Source organism: Musa acuminata, chromosome BXJ1-1, assembly GCF_036884655.1.
Source record: "Musa acuminata AAA Group cultivar baxijiao chromosome BXJ1-1, Cavendish_Baxijiao_AAA, whole genome shotgun sequence".
Classification (NCBI taxonomy): Eukaryota; Viridiplantae; Streptophyta; class Magnoliopsida; order Zingiberales; family Musaceae; genus Musa; species Musa acuminata.
This window is the reverse complement of record NC_088327.1, coordinates 6,912,516-6,928,862: the sequence shown is the minus strand read 5'-3', so window position 1 is coordinate 6,928,862 and position 16,347 is coordinate 6,912,516. Positions and strand designations below refer to the sequence as shown.

Below are 16,347 nucleotides of genomic sequence, written 5' to 3'. Positions count from 1 at the left end.
GAAAGATGCATGAGAACTGGAGGTGATTGTTCCTTTTGTTGTGTGAGAAAGTGGCAATGCATATGAATTAGAGTTGCTTTTGTGCTAGTCTTTTGCATGGTGAAGTAGAGAATAAAGAACATGGATGATTTTTGCTGTGGGGGAAGAAGGATGGATTTGTTCATCAGATCACAAGAAAGTTTCCTATATGTGACACATTTAGGCACTTAAGGCAGGCAGATACTGGAGACCATCTCTAGCATTTGGTGATTTGGTATCATATATTCCAATTGTGATTTCAATGTCAGTGTAATATCAGTCTCAGTGACCCGCTGGACCGTTACAGCATCGATATACATCGATATTGATATACATTGGTAATATTATCTCATCGGCATCGATGTACATCCAGTATCATCCAATAGTAATAATATGAATGAATGCTATTTTATTAGTATCAAGTTCTCTTTGCAGGTTCATGAGATCCATGAGATAACCTGTCTTCAAAGTTCAACCTACACATAATGGTGGTGTTGGTTCCAGATCAACAATTCTCCGATCTGGAAACAAAAAAATGATAAGAAGACTTAGATATTTTGGCACTTTAAATTACATAAAACTCTCCAATTTGCCTATCATAGATGAGATAAATCTTTAGTACAAAGCTTCACATAGTGACTTCAATGAAAATTCCTTGTGACATTTAAAGTTCAATTGAGAGTCAGGCTTCATATCTTACAGGTGCATTTTTAGACTACAAGATGGCAATGAATAAAACCATTCTACAGCAGAAATGGAAGCTAAAAAGTGGATGGAATCAAAATCTCCAAATAAAATACCATACAGGTCGAGAACAGCTTTTTAGTCAGCTTAGCTTACTTGTGAGACCAAACAAGAGGACATTTATTATCACAAGAAATGCATAATAGCACCAGTATTCAAACCCAGAAGGGAGTTCCAAGTGCATGAATTATGGATCTCATTCAAAAGCTGATTTCAAGCTGTAGCCTTTGACAAAAACAGGGACAGAACAGCTTTATGACTACATTTCATTTTTTGGTAGGGGTTTTGCTGAAATTGCTATGTAGACAATATACCTACAGGTCTTTCTAGTTGTCCTGAAATATAATATTAGGATAAATAATAACTAGTATATATTCTGAACAATAACTTCATGTACTACACTACACATAAGCTGTTTTGTGTGAACAATAGAAAATGGATTTCTGGTACTCCCAGAAGATAGGAGCCAGTTCTTCATGGAACCTGATGGAAACTAAAAAATGTGATAGCTAACTTACCAATATCCATTCCACAATTATTCACTCCCTATAAAACAGCTTCACATTCTTGTTTAAGAAAACACATGCAGCATACTTTCTGAAGCTAACTTTAATGGGCAAGTATAGGACTGAACCAAGGGGTGCCATGAGAAAGGCCTCAAGTGAAGTTTGGACTGATTCTTAAATCTTTCCCACTGTTTTGGATATGCTGTCATTGGTGTCAAAAGAACAATCATAGTTTGGCAAGTAAAGAAATCAAGCAACAAGAAACAATTTAAAGAACATTTAGATGACAGAATACAATGGCATGTCCTAAAAGCTTGAGGATATGTAAGTAGTGTTCTAATTCATGATTATTGGGTATAGATGAAATCTCAGAATATTGCATTTCCTATCATTCATTTAGAATGTCTTCTGGTTTTTTTTGTACACACAGATTAAGTGTTTGTAATGAGGCTAAGAAAGCAATGAGAACAAGATCACATCAGGTGTACATCATGCCCCCTTGTATCTGCTTTTCTATTGTATAAAATAATGTTTAAATTTGAGAGAAACACATTCGAAAACAACAGAATTGTATATTGGCATCTAAATCAACTATTTTAATTATATAAGTCATTAACCCAAACAATTGCCCTTCAGAAATCATAACCAAATCTGAACTGAGAGCTTTTTATAGTATAAGATATGCCTAAATTCGAGAGAAACAAATTCTGAGACAACAAACAGCTACAATGGCATCCAAATCAACTACTCTTACTAAAGAAATTACTAAGCTAACTAAATGCTCCTCAGAAATCTAACCAAGTATCAACTGAGAGCTTTGCTGAAACAACTTCTGATAATGTTAGAACAAAAGCTCCTTTCTATAAAGACTTCATGGTTAATTTTAAGCATGTTCTTGCAAAGCAGTCACGGCTCACAACAATGCTCGGAGTCAGTTACCAGCAAAAACTTTGACAAGCAGATATTAGGAACTTTGCACAGCTTGGCTGAAGAACTGGAATGCAATCAAGTTTTTTTTGCCAAATAAAAGATAAGCCACAAGAAGTGTGGACTTACCAGGAGGATCAAGGAAACACATGAACCTAATGCTTGAACAATATAGAGTATCCTGATTCTTTCAGTAGATACAACGATTTGCATCTCAGAAGCATGCCTCTATCTGTGTATTCCAACCTTTACCAGCAGTGATAGAATGCCTAAAATTGAGAACAGGATCAGAATGGATGTCTCAACCCTGTAAAAGTTCTTCCAGTAGCTTACAAAGCCTAGACCTGTAACTGCGTATCTCCTCTGAAGCATATTACATTGCTGCTTATCAAGCCAATATGTGACAAAAGACACTTCAAAAACAACTAAGAACTTCTGTTATTAACAAAATTTTTAATTTTTAATCAATCACATAAATTGGTCACCATCACGGCCTGACGAATAATTGCACAACTTTGCATTCCTATACCTATTTTGGAGCTGACATAAAATATAAATCATTCAGACATGTTCTTAAGAGTATAAATATTGCCAACAACTCCTAAAATGCTAGCGACCACTGCCAAAGCTAACATCACCCATGCTATGTACCTCTCTTGAAGCTTTAAGATCTGTTTTTGCTTATCTAATCTCAAGGCAATAAGAGCTGGAAATATGAACCCTAGTGACATGCCAGTTGTAGCTCCTGTGAACTTGAAAGCCACCCATATGTTTGGTATCATAGTAGAACCAAAATAAATAACACAAAGTAGGATGGCCGTCAAAGCCAACATCCTTTTCCTGCTTGCAGGAGCTGATCCTGCGAACACCAGCGAATCTACTGTCTGCCTGAGTGAAAAATGAATGACAGGAAAAACAAGAACCAGATGAAGAACATATCCAATCCTGACCACATAATTCAGGATCGAGCTGAACGGAATTCCAAGATCCTTATCGAAATTTGTCAGGACATCTGACTCGGTATCTTCTCCGAACAACAGATACCCTGATATAGAAGTCGAAGCATAGATGGCGACAGACAACACTGTGGTGATCCTACTAACAAGATACATCTTCTTTGGTGTTCTCTCCTTGAGCTCATTGTAGATTGGCTGAACATTGAAATGGCAAACATAGGCATTTGTCATTATCGGAACGACCACCAGCAAATCCAAGATGGCAGCTTTGGATCCAAAATTCGGCCCCATCCTCGGAGTCCTTGTTCGGCCTTCGGCAAGCTTAACCGAAGCAATGATGCACGACACCACCACGAAGACAACAGCAAGAGCAACGGAGGCGGCCGAAGTGAGACTAAGCGAGTCGATCTTTTCCAGGGCACACAGAGGGGCTAAAAAGATGACCAGCACCACAAAGATCACCAATTTCCTGTGATCCCATTCGCCATGCCCGAGCAATTGATCGAAGACGCCGACGTGCTTGGCGGAGCCCGACATCACGTCGCCTATGATTATCAAGTAGACAACGAGGACCCCGGCATTGTTGACGATGACGCAGATCTCGGAGACGATCTTGAAGGGGCGACCGAGGGCGGACTCCACGACGTCCCCGTACGACGTCGACTTGCAGAGGACGGCGAACCGGATGAGGAGCTCGATGCTGATCTCGGACAGGATTCCCATGAGGACGATGGAAACGAAGCCGAGGAGGATGCCGAGGACCTTCATGGCAGCGGGAAGGGCCATGATCCCGGCGCCGATGATCGAGGTGGCGAGATTGAAGACGGCGCCGGGCACGCCGGAGCCCGAGGCGGAAGGGCCGTACCCAGCACCGTCGGCGTCGAGGATGAGGGGGAGGTCATCGTCGAACTCCTCCTCCAAAAACTCCTTCTTGGGAGGACCTTGCGGCGGGACTGGGGAGTTGGCTTGGAGCTCGATGGACGCAGTCACGGGGACGGCAGAGTACGTGCTGTTCATCCTTCACGACGGATTTGAGATTGCGATAGACAAGAGAGAGAGATCACATCACAGTCCAGGAAAATCGGAGCTTTTCTTTGCTTCTTTGCTGATGTCGAAGATCTTGGAACGGATTCTCACTGGGGGAATGGAATGAATGAGATCAACCAAGTAATAGAGACGGATCTGATACGACGATCAATGGTCCGAAGGGTTTCCCCTCTTTCCCCTGCTCCTCTCCTTGCAGGTTCTCCAGATCTAACGAGTGAGGGGGGAGAGAGGAAGAGGAGAAGGGAAGCCTGCGTTACCCAGTCAACGCCGAAACGTTGACGGTTTCATATATCGCGAAAATTACAAATACGACGCACATATAAAACCTAACAATTTTGGAGTTTTATATATTTATTCTCTTTTCCAGATAATTAAATCACCACATTTTTTTCTCATTCTATATTATTTTTTTGCTCTATTCTTAAAAACCTAAATAATTAAATGTTTATGAACTAAAATATGTTATCAGAAAATAAGTTCAGTGGTGGAATGAAAGTGTGAGCAGAATATATATAATTGAATTGATTTATTAGGATAGATAATTATATTATCATTTAATTTAAATTTGAGCATTTTTAGTCGTTTAATTCTATCTCTTTATCAAGTTAATGAATCAAAATATTATGACTCTATCAAGTTGATGAATCAAAGTAATTGGACAGTGACTACCAAAATACTATGACTCTATTAAGAATATTGTGACCAAATTTTACTTAGTTTAAATACCCTTAGTCTTGATTATCAATCTTATTATAAGTTTTGATACTTTATAAAATGAATCGTATAAGAGCTTATGTGATGTTGGATGAAAATTAAAAATATTTGTCGAGATAAATGAAGACAAAAAATAATTATTTTCACATAATCTCAAATTTAGGCGTGTATATTTGTTTTTATTTATCATGGAAGAATGAGATAAGTATGGGTGAAACATATCCGTTTATAATATCTTTGAATAGATTTATGTATTTTTATTAATAAATAAAATCATTGTAATTTTATTTAAGAACATTATCACTGAGCCCTGATTATTTTAAGTATCCATAATCTTAATTATTAAATGTATTATAAGTTTTTAGATTCTATAGAGGCTAAAAACTATGAATATTCTCATAGTTTTTAGATTCTATTAGTCTTTAGTATAAGAGAAGACTCTTAGTGATTTTTATAAAAATTATGAATATTTTTCATATATTTAAAATAAAGAAAATAATTTATTTTTTTCTCATTTAGCTTTAAACTTATGTTTATATATTTAAAGAAGTTGTCCAAAATATAAAACACTTATCTCTAATACTTTTACCATCGTGGAAATTATAATTATTATTAATAATTAACTTATAATAATTATAGAAGTAACTCATTTTTTGTGCTTCGGAAGGTATCCTGATTTTCTTTATTTTTTTTCATTTGGTATTTTTATTTTTTAAATATTTGTAATGCTCCTCGTTGTGTCATCACCTTCCACCACATCGATTGTTGAATTCTCTCTATACATCACCCTTCCTTTGACATCTCTGTCTAGCCCTTAGTTTTATCCTTTTCTAAGCAAAAATATTCTAATGATTGTGAAGAAGATGGTCTGAGGCTTCCTCTCACTCCTTTTCTGCGTAGTTAATCGTGTTAGACATCATCCACACGAGCCCACCTCTCTCCCGTAATCATCGCCAAAACCTCTCGACCATAACTCTTGTGGTATTCTTCTCCCTTTTACTTGTCGACTATCACAAGCCTCATGATTCTCTGATTACCTTCATCTCGAAAATCTCTCATTATATTAACTTTGAAGAGAACATCCTCAATCCTTTCCATCACCAATTTCGATCCCCCCTAGCACCACCACTATGATCTAAGCTATGACCATTAACCCCACTTGACTTGTGATAAGGATTATGATGGACTAGATGAAGGTTGCAAGGGTTATAACGGAAGACAAGTTTGAGAGAGGAATAAGAATTATGACAAATGTGATAAAAATATGCTTGGTAATCACACAAGCAACACTTTGGTACGATTGGTAATGCAAAAGAAGAGCAAGAGAAAGTCTTAGTTGTGGCCTCCTCTTTCATCGTAACCCTTCTAGCCTCCTCGTATGAAAACAACAAAGCTGAGGGCTAAAAGGAGATGGTGAGAGAAGGACAACAGTAGAGAAGGATGGGCTCAACAACATATAATATTGTGGATGGAGACGACTAACGACGATGAATAGTATTATGGGTATTATCAGAAATATGAGACCAAAGGGGAAAAACCAAAATTGGTGGCACTTTCTAAAAAAAAAATGAAAAAAAACTTATATATATATATATAATGATAAATTAAAATTAAAGGATAAATATTGAAATTACAGTTTTGATATGCATATTTATGTATTTTCCTTATAGCTTCACTTTCCGCTTTACTTATTAAACAAAATTGAAGCGGCGTGGTTTAAACGCAATTGGGTCATACCAAACTTAGTCCGATGCAAAATACAACTTACAATCGTTATCAGACCTCTCGAATCGATGTGAGATCGACAACATGATTTCGACAGCTGTAAAACTCGAACAGTTTATCGTGTTCTCCTTGCGTCGGATCCCTTTTACGTTAACTTGTCTCTGCCGTCGGTTCGCCTCTTATCGTGTGCCTTCTCCGCCGTCCGTCCCCTACTCGAACTCGGAAGCTAACTAATTACTAATATAAAGAGATATCTACACGTTATCTCTTCCCGTCTTCGTTGGAAAGGAAAAGGGAAGAAAGGTAGGGTTTGGTTCGTCTCGCTTCGGATCGATTGCTTTGCTCTGCCTTCCGCTTCGATCTGTTGTTCGTGGAGAGGTTGCGATGGAGACGGTTCGAAGAGCAATTCATGCTGGATCCTGGTACACCAACAACGGTGAGTCCCTCCGCCCCTCACAGTTTCTGATCACTTGACGGCGATCGGAGTAGGTTTTGCTGCAGAATATCTGTTCTGTACATGGATGTATGACCGCCTTCGCTGTTTTGTAGTCGATGGAAATTTGACCAGTTTATCGAGTGCAGCAAGGGGAGTTGGTTGATTGTTTGGGGGTTTTGTTCGCCCTCATGAACAGCGATCGATTGAAGATGGTTTAACATTTCGGTTAAATGCTCGTATGGTAGGCAACCAGGCGGGCTTTTGCGTGATTAGACTCGGTGTCTGCATAGCAATGTGCTTGGCTGCTTGATCGTGTTCATGTTTGAGTTTTTGGTGAAAACTAAATCCTTAGGCTAAGAAATTACTTCCGTAATATAAATTTGGTGTTATTTACAAGTAACTTTCATAGTATCAGAAAAAGAAAAAAGACTGTGATATGAACCTTGCTTCAAGGTATAACATTTCCTTGACAACTTACTATGGGCTTTGCAGGTAAAATATGTCGAGGATTTACCTTCATGTAGAACCCAAGGCCAAGCAATTTTTTTGTCTTTCATTTTGCACAAATTACATAATGAGTTTGATGTTGAGCCTGGATAAAAGCAAAACAGCTGGGCCACAATTCAACTTCTTATGGATTTGATGAAGGTAGAGGTCCCTAAACAAAAATGTTGAGGATGCTGTATGAGATTGATCGAGTATAAATTGAAGAAAAGTTTATTTTTTTAAATTAGTGGTCTATAACTAAGATTTGAGTATGCCGTGATAAAAAATTAGGTGAACAAGCTTCAGACGAAGATAGATGTTTGTGAGGAACTGAAGATGGTAATATTGACAGTTATACAGTAAGAGTCAAACATCAGGGTTAAAGTGGTCTGCTCTGTCAACTTAGACAACTCATTTCCTTGAATTTATGTTGCTCTTTTCCGATACCAGTAACTTGACATCCAAGGATCAACTGCAGATTTTATTTCAGATCTAGTTAATTTTGGAAACAACCATGTATGTGAAGTCTAGGTTGGCAATTAGTTCAATAATCATAATCTATCGTATGATTCTTGGTGACATTAACTTGATTAAATTATGTATTCTTCTAGCAAATGTGGCTATCAGTATTATTACTTTGATTTTCACACCTACCCTTATGAATCATACTAGTTACTTCAATTGTCACATCGACCTTTATGAAGTATAATAGTCACATATCCATGTGACATACATATCCTTGAGCTGGATATTGTCAACTCATATTATGGGAGAGTGGTAGAATTAGAACATTTTTTGTTTTTTTATGATATCATCTTTTAGAGTTTTGTACTGATGTATGTGTATGCATGAGCAAACAAAGCAACCGCAAGTCATGTGCAGGTCTGACTGAGAAAACCATCCATTGTGCTAGATATTACAAAGAAAATGCCAATATAATTGGTTAACCAGTGCATCATTGGTTAATTGAATACTTCTAAAGTATATTGTATTACTTGCAGAATTGCCCATTAAGTAGGATGAGGTTGAGATTTAAGGTTCAATTCTTTAGTCATGCTGTATTTTCTCTAGATAGTGCAGTTGAATACATTTGACTCTGTGGTTCCAGCTCCTTTGGCATTATTATTATTCTTTCTGAAAGTCTTCAGTTGCTCTTTGTGCATGATATGACTAGTCACTATCCTTTTTTCATTTATTGTTGCATTTTGAGTATGATTTGAGGTACGGTTTATCTAATAATTCCATCTTGATGCCTTATCAGCCAAGAAACTGGATGAGGAACTTGACCGGTGGCTCCAAGCAGCAGGCCTGGTTAAATCACCAAATGTTAGAGGCGTGATTGCTCCGTAAGTATTCTTACTGCAGAGAGTGAAAAATTCACCCAAAATACATTGGATGAAAATTCCGTAAATGCAGGCATGCTGGCTACTCATATTCAGGCCGCTGTGCAGCTTTTGCATTTGCTAACATCGATCCTGCAAGCATGTGAGTTGACTGCTTTTATTTCCAAAATATATGCTAATCAAGTTTCCATGTGCTAATCCACACTAATTATAACGTTCGCTACCTCCGGATATTGCAAAAATATTTTGCAGTAGTTGTTTGCAGGGAACTAGTGAGCTACAGTTGAAACTTATTTTAGGTATTTGGATCCTGTTCTAAATAGTGATGTCGACCCCTAACAAGTATGCCTTCTATAAAGTAAAATGGTATAAGATGCTAATATGAACTTGAAGAAAAATAAAAAAATTGCACACACTAATTTAAGCCTTTAGGCAACTTAGAATCTATCTTCATGGTGGGGTAGAAAAATCATCAATAGAACTGATTTGAGTCTGACAACTGTTGTATTATCTTTAAATGAGTGACACTAATGATAGTTACATGTCTTGTTTCTATGTAGAAGTGATCTGGTATGCAGATCAGTTGGTGGAATTTTTGAGGTTTAAAATGATGGGATATAATCAGAATAAAGGTTTACTTTGAAATGCATTATTTTTTCTGCAGGGCATTTGAAAAATCATCCAGAAACTTGTATTAATCGTTCAATCTATTTTGTTTTCTTTCTAAAATTAATGTATGTATTTATAAATAATAATGTTTCACCCTAGGACCTGTTTAGTTGATTTCTAATCCTGTCCCTATTCATTTATGTGACCTTATGTATTTCAAGGATATAAATGCCTGTCGGATAGTGGTTTCAGTAACCTACTGGATGGTATAGTCATGGTATGCTGGTTTATGGTCTTGACTAACGTGTGGACAATCTGTATTCTACTTTTGCAGAGAACGAGTGTTTCTACTTGGTCCATCTCATCACTATTATACTCCAAAATGTGCCCTTACAAGAGCCACCATTTATAGTACTCCTTTGGGGGATCTTCCAGTTGATTTAGAAGGTATATCATGTACTTCTTGAGGTATACAAGTAATGTTTAAATAAGATTATATTTCATTCACCATTTCCTGATATCTTTATGCACTGTAGCACAGATTATGTAATTTACATACATCAAGTAGCCTTTAGTTGTTTCTGCAAGTTGCCATTTGCTTGTTATTAGAGGTGATGTCATGCAATTTGAAAGTAGTTTTTCTGCGTGAGCTAATAACCAGGTAGTAGGCACTTTTGATGAGACTCCTAAGAGTTTATATAATTGAAATCTGGCGTGATTTTCTCCACTTTTCTGTTCAGATCAATGGTGACAGATTAAAAAATCATGCATTTCTTTTTTCTTTTTTCCAGTCAATGACGAGCTCAGGGCAACAGGGAAGTTTGAACTTATGGATCTTCATGTAGATGAAGCAGAACATAGCATGGAGATGCATTTGCCTTATCTTGTCAAAGTGTTCCATGGGTAAGCATACTGGCTTGGGTGTTAATCTACGTATTATAGTACTGAGACTGTTTATTACATGTTTTCTTCTTTCTAAAGTTATCCTGTGAAAGTTGTGCCCATTATGGTTGGTGCTCTTAACTTGGAGAATGAAGCCATGTATGGCCAACTGCTTGCTAAGTATGTGGATAATCCCAAGAATTTCTTCTCTATATCATCGGACTTCTGTCACTGGGGCTCTAGGTATGCTAATTCTCCTTTTGTTTTCATTTTATTTTATACATTAATCTATTAGCTTAGCATATATATAATTTTCATTGTAGATATTGTTTCTGTCTATAGATTTTGTGAGTAGCTTATACTCTTATGCACTGCAGAATATGCATCTAACATTTGATTGAACATGATGCCAGGAGAGATAATCTAAGTTGATCCCTTCTGATGTTCCTGATGTAAATTCAAGAAAAAGAAGTTTTACAGAGTATTAGGTTGTTTGAAATTTTAATTGCAGAAAAGAGAAACCAATGCAGGAAACAGCATGAAAGCAAGAAACTGGAAACTCGTCGAGATTTTTTTTGAAATTTGGGAAACTAGAAAATAGCTAGAAAACCTTAAATATTGAGAACGAAGGAATGATGTTTCATCCAGATCGATATGAAATAGGCGGTACATACTGATGCGTGAACCAATTCGTGTATTGGTCTGGGTGTGAATCGGTTCATGAACCGCTTCCATTTCAAGTGGTCTGGTCCGCCCATATTTATATAAAAACATTGGTCTAAGTGATAACCTTAATCGTGTCTCGTGCATGCCACGAGTTTGTCGCACATCGCCTTTGCCCTAATTGTGTCTACACATGTAGGATACAACCAAGGAATGATGTTTCGCCTAGATTGGTATGAAATAGGCAGTACATACCGGTGCATGAACCAATTCGTGTATCGATCCGGGCATGAATTAGTTCATGGATCCGCTCCCATTTCAAGCAGTCTAGTTCGCCCATGTATATATATATGTATATATATGTATATATGTACATATATATATGCACACACACACACACACACACACACACACACACACACACACACACACACATATATATATATATATATATATATATATACGTCTAAGTGAGAACCCTAATCGTGTCTCTTGCATGCCATGAGCTTGTTGCACACCGCCTTTGCCCTAATTGTGTCTCCGCACGTAACATACATCATGTGACCTCGCCACATAGTGCTACTGCATATCGTCTACCAAGTATGCCTCTTCTCCTCCTTACTCTTCCTTTTTCTTCTTCCCGCTTCCTCCTTTTCCTCTACCACCTCCTTTTCTTCCTTTCTTTTACCTCCTCCCTCCTGTTCCTCCAATGCGCCTTCCGCTTCTTTTTTTTCATCATCTTTGAAACACTGATATATACTGGTGTACTGACACATGGTACACCAGTACCGATTGGTATGTACTGCTATGGCCAGGGACCGAGACAGGTCCGGTACCTGGTACAGCAATCCTTGAGAAATACAATGAATAATATGCGAAAAAGAAGTATTGGGAGTTTCTTGGTGACTATTCAAGGCCTATCTGGTAAACATGTTCATAGATATACAAAGATAACAACCATTCGGGTGCTTGTAACAAAGCCTCACTAAGGAACCTGACAAGTTGGGCATCTTTCTTGGATACTTTCTTTTCCACCTTTTTGGAAGGACATGCATGTGGTGGAAAAGAAAGGGCATGAAAGCTCGAGCTCACTCATTATTCAGCAGCAAAGATGCTATGACATATGTTGCTACAGAAAAATGGCAGGATGGTTGTTGGTATCAGACGGAAGGGTTGGCCATAGATCTCAAGGCTGTAGTTGGTGATCTGACGGCTGATTGGTGAGCCAAAAGCTGAGGCATCTGCTTTATGCTGGAGTTTGTTTTCAGTTTGGAACCAAATACAATGGAAATGATTGCACATCTTTTCCTACAAAGGTGTTTTCTAATGGTTCAATGAGAGAACTACACTCAGTTTTGAAGTTGGTTTCGTGAAAAAGGTCCAAGATGTCTGGAAAATGTAGATCACGCTCCATGCAGTAAATTTAATTGGATAACATTCCAATCTGGGTTGAGTAATTCGCCAAGGTAAGAGTAATAGAGATTTCCATGATAGTAAGTGCAGAAAATAAAAAACTAGGTAGGCCTTTTCAACATCAACAGAGCCCTAATATAACTTTCTGTTAGTGTCTGGCACAGTTCTTGGCTCTTGGTTTCAGTTTTATCGCTCCTCATATTTCAACCTACATGAAAGCTGGCATTCTGCTGTGTTTCTACGCCCCTTTTTCTACCTGTTTTTGTTTGATTCAATCATTCAGGAAGTTTTATATTTTCCTCAGATTTCAGCAGTAATATTCCTGAATGTGTAGAAATGATACTGTACCTGTGCACAAATGTACAGGTTCAGTTATACACACTATGACAAGAAGCATGGACCCATCTACAAGTCCATAGAGGCCTTGGACCACATGGGCATGGATATCATAGAGACCGGAGATGCCGATGCATTCAAGCGCTACTTGCGTGAGTATGACAACACGATCTGTGGACGCCATCCCATCAGTGTCTTCCTCCATGTAAGACTGGCCATCTCTTTTGTTTATCATCTTGTGGAACCATTTCACTAATGGTATGCTTGTAATCTTTGCTCTCATTCACTCCTCTTCCACCAGATGTTAAAGAACTGCTCGACAAAGATCAAAATTGGTTTCTTGCAATACGAGCAATCAAGTCAGTGCAAGAGTATGCGAGACAGCAGCGTCAGCTATGCGTCTGCTGCAGCAACGGCAGAAAGTTGATGTAATTGGAGAATCGCTCACCATTATTATCTTTTCCCCATTTAAACTATGGCACATTTCCATGAAACAGCATAAAACATCACTGCTTCGCCTTGAAGCACATGAACTCAATAGTATGTTTCTGTTTATACCGTCATGTAAGTGACAGCACATTGGATCCTCACTAAATAGGCCGAATCGTCCTTGTTTTCTGTCGACATGAATGATGAGGAATTTTAAGATGCTGCAATAACGCCAATTAAATTATCCATGTTGTTATGGAGCTACATGATTAGGTTTTTACATGGGATAATAGTCATAAAATATCTAAGGTAGTATCACGGTCGCAGTTCCGGAATCAAACTCGATCTGTATTGAGTTTGGACTAGTTTGCCACTCGCATGTAAGGGGGTCAAATAATCTAATGATCAAGTATTTTAGATGGAATGTTATCGAGAGAGAAAAATGTAAGATTCTGTAGTTTCGTGTTTTGCTAAATCTTCAAGAAGGGATTGTTTTCAAAATCCAAGTCATATTTAATATTAACCATGAAAATAAATAAATAAATATAAATTTATGCAAAATAAAAAATAAACATGCAATTTTCTTTAAGATATACAGAGGAAACTATCTTGCCCTTTAACACCATTCTGAAAGGAAAATGCATTCACTTTTTGAATGTGCATAACACTGTTGAAAATAAGTGTAACTTCATTCTCTATATTAAAAGTATCTTATTGATGTATCAAATTACTTGTATATTATTTATCCTTATATATTAAATAATATGTTTCGATATAAATGAAAGAAAACGGATTTTATTTTAGATTAAGACACGCACAGTGAAATTTTTAAGATCTTTTTCTTAGCATAATATTTTAGTTAACAGCTAATTATGACCATAGAAGTCATAATAATTAATTAGTAATAATTATCATCGTGATCATCATCAGCACTAACACTAATTAATATGGAGCTCTTTTATCAAATAAAAGAAATTTTAGTGAATTTGGTTCTCTTTAATAACTACTAATCACTGTTGCTAATATTCTTTTCGAAAAAAAAGAATAACCACAAAATTCACTAATTACATCAATATAATAATAATAATAATAATAATAATAATAATAATAATAATAATTTTTCCTTGTAGTTTTTAGCCTCTAGTGAAACCCGTCTCCTTCTTCGACCCCTTATCGACGCCCATTAGATCTATCTTCGACCCCTGGATAGACTCTTCTCTTCCTTCCTCCTCCAAAGTTGGGTTGCTGCTTCGCTCGCTTTTCCCCATTTTAGGATCGTTGTTGACTGTGTTTGCTACGGGGATGGAGGCGTTGCGCGGAAGTGAGATCGGTGGAGCTGCCGTCGCATTCTCCTCGATCGAGTTGCTTGCGGCGCAGAGGTCCCTCTCCTGGCTTCTTTTCGCGGTGAGTGTAGCTTCGTCCCTCTTTCATATCTTGCAGTCTGGTCTGGATTCCGTGCTAGTGGCTTAAAAATGCGATTTGTTTTTCCTTATTTGAGAAGGGGATTCTTGTTCCTTTCTTGTCTCGAGCTAAAAGATCGAGGATTTAAGCCTTTCATGGTAGTTCAGGAATGAGCGTTAGTTGATTGAGTACTTCGATTCACATGTCTATAACAGGATCTGATCTGAACTACCGTGACGTTTTAGTGTTCGATTAAACAGGTTGGACGTGAGTGGGGTTCAAGAATGTGAATTTGGGATCCTGCAATTAGGGTTTTCCTTCCTCTTTTTGATTACTCTATCATTAGCAGCATTGTCTTAATCTCCTTTTGATACTCCATCAGGATACTTGAGATTGAGGACAAGTGGGTTATCTGAAAAGCATTTCTCACTTTGTCATATAGATTTGTGCATTTAGCTCGTCATATACAAACAACTACTAAAAATTTGATGAGGCTAAGGTTATGATTCACTATGCTTACAATTGGGTTGTTCATTTGACATGTACATTTCTTTCCGGCAATCTGCCTTAAGTCTGTGATCGGGTGGGACTTCTTTTTTTCTTATGGATAGATTGTGTCTTTGTTTAATTAGGAGTTCATTTGGTTATTACATGTTGCACTGTGAAGATTTGGAATGATGCTCTTGCTATTCAAATTTAGACCATGTCAGTTGATCAAGAGGTTTGAACTAAATGTGATAACATCTTTGGTATACAACATAACCTTCATTTAAGGTACAGAATTATTATTTTGTGTGCAGTAGTTGTTCCTTCTCCTTTACTTGCTCGCTTATGTTGAACCTTCTTTTTTCTTTTCTTTTCTTTTTGCGTTCCTTCAGGTGTGCTCACTGTCAAGCAGTGTTGGCGTATCAGGCGAAGGGTTTGACATGGCAAATATGTAGGATTTGTGTTTTTTTACTTATATTTCACTTGCTATAAGAAGCTCAGTGCATGATGACCCTGCATTCTTATTTCCTTGGGGGCATAAATCATCTTGGCTAATGTAGTTGATTAACTTTTTTTCTTATGTTTGATGTTGTTTTAAAGGATAATGGAAAGAAACAAACCTGAAACTATGCCTGAGAACAAGGATGATGGTGAGTCGGATGATGATGAGCATGAATATAGGGATGAACGAGAAGATGATGGTGAAGATTTCTTGGGTGAGGAAGGGAATGATAGAGATGATGATGATGATGGTGATGATGATGACGATGACGATGATGATGAGACCAGTGGTGACGAAGAAGAAGGAAGCGAAGAGGATGATGACGAAGATGATGAGGAGGATAGTGAGGATGATAGTGAAGATGATGAGGAAGATGATGAGTAACGACTTACCTAGCCAAAGGGAAGCCACCTTCTAAGTAAAAGAAATGAGATTTCCATTTGTTTGGAGAAATGACTTATTGTCAATGAAACTAAGTTGTTTTTCTTTTGTATTTTAATTGGAGAGTATCATGTTGATGGCTACTCACTCATGTATCAAACTGGTCATTTCATTTTTAGAATTTTTTACACCACCATTTATTTATCTTTCTATGGCCGCAATTCAATTGTTAATATCTTTTTATTGTTGAAATATATTGATAGTTAGTGATAGGGAACAACTTAGTCCTATATCGGTTGAGGAGTGGGGGAGCCAAGGGCTCATAAGGCAGCCGTGCCTCCCT

The 16,347-nt window shown here is 37.5% G+C and overlaps 3 protein-coding genes across 3 annotated transcripts; 2 read left to right on the top strand and 1 right to left on the bottom strand.

Moving 5' to 3' along the window:
- Positions 1-2,609: 2,609 nt before the first annotated feature.
- Positions 2,610-4,473, bottom strand: LOC135638372 (amino acid transporter AVT6E-like). Its single transcript, XM_065151506.1, has one exon. The coding sequence runs from the start codon at positions 4,166-4,168 to the stop codon at positions 2,753-2,755; it is 1,416 nt and encodes a 471-aa protein (XP_065007578.1). The 5' UTR covers positions 4,169-4,473; the 3' UTR covers positions 2,610-2,752.
- A 2,410-nt stretch (positions 4,474-6,883) lies between these two features.
- On the top strand, positions 6,884-13,423 carry LOC135638321 (uncharacterized). The gene is made up of 8 exons (XM_065151435.1): positions 6,884-7,073; positions 8,821-8,905; positions 8,976-9,044; positions 9,846-9,958; positions 10,303-10,414; positions 10,493-10,636; positions 12,836-13,010; positions 13,107-13,423. The coding sequence occupies exons 1-8, from the start codon at positions 7,022-7,024 to the stop codon at positions 13,230-13,232; spliced, it is 876 nt and encodes a 291-aa protein (XP_065007507.1). The 5' UTR covers positions 6,884-7,021; the 3' UTR covers positions 13,233-13,423.
- A 981-nt stretch (positions 13,424-14,404) lies between these two features.
- LOC135638272 (uncharacterized) lies at positions 14,405-16,208 on the top strand. The gene is made up of 3 exons (XM_065151354.1): positions 14,405-14,638; positions 15,514-15,572; positions 15,722-16,208. The coding sequence occupies exons 1-3, from the start codon at positions 14,537-14,539 to the stop codon at positions 16,005-16,007; spliced, it is 447 nt and encodes a 148-aa protein (XP_065007426.1). The 5' UTR covers positions 14,405-14,536; the 3' UTR covers positions 16,008-16,208.
- Positions 16,209-16,347: the final 139 nt, after the last annotated feature.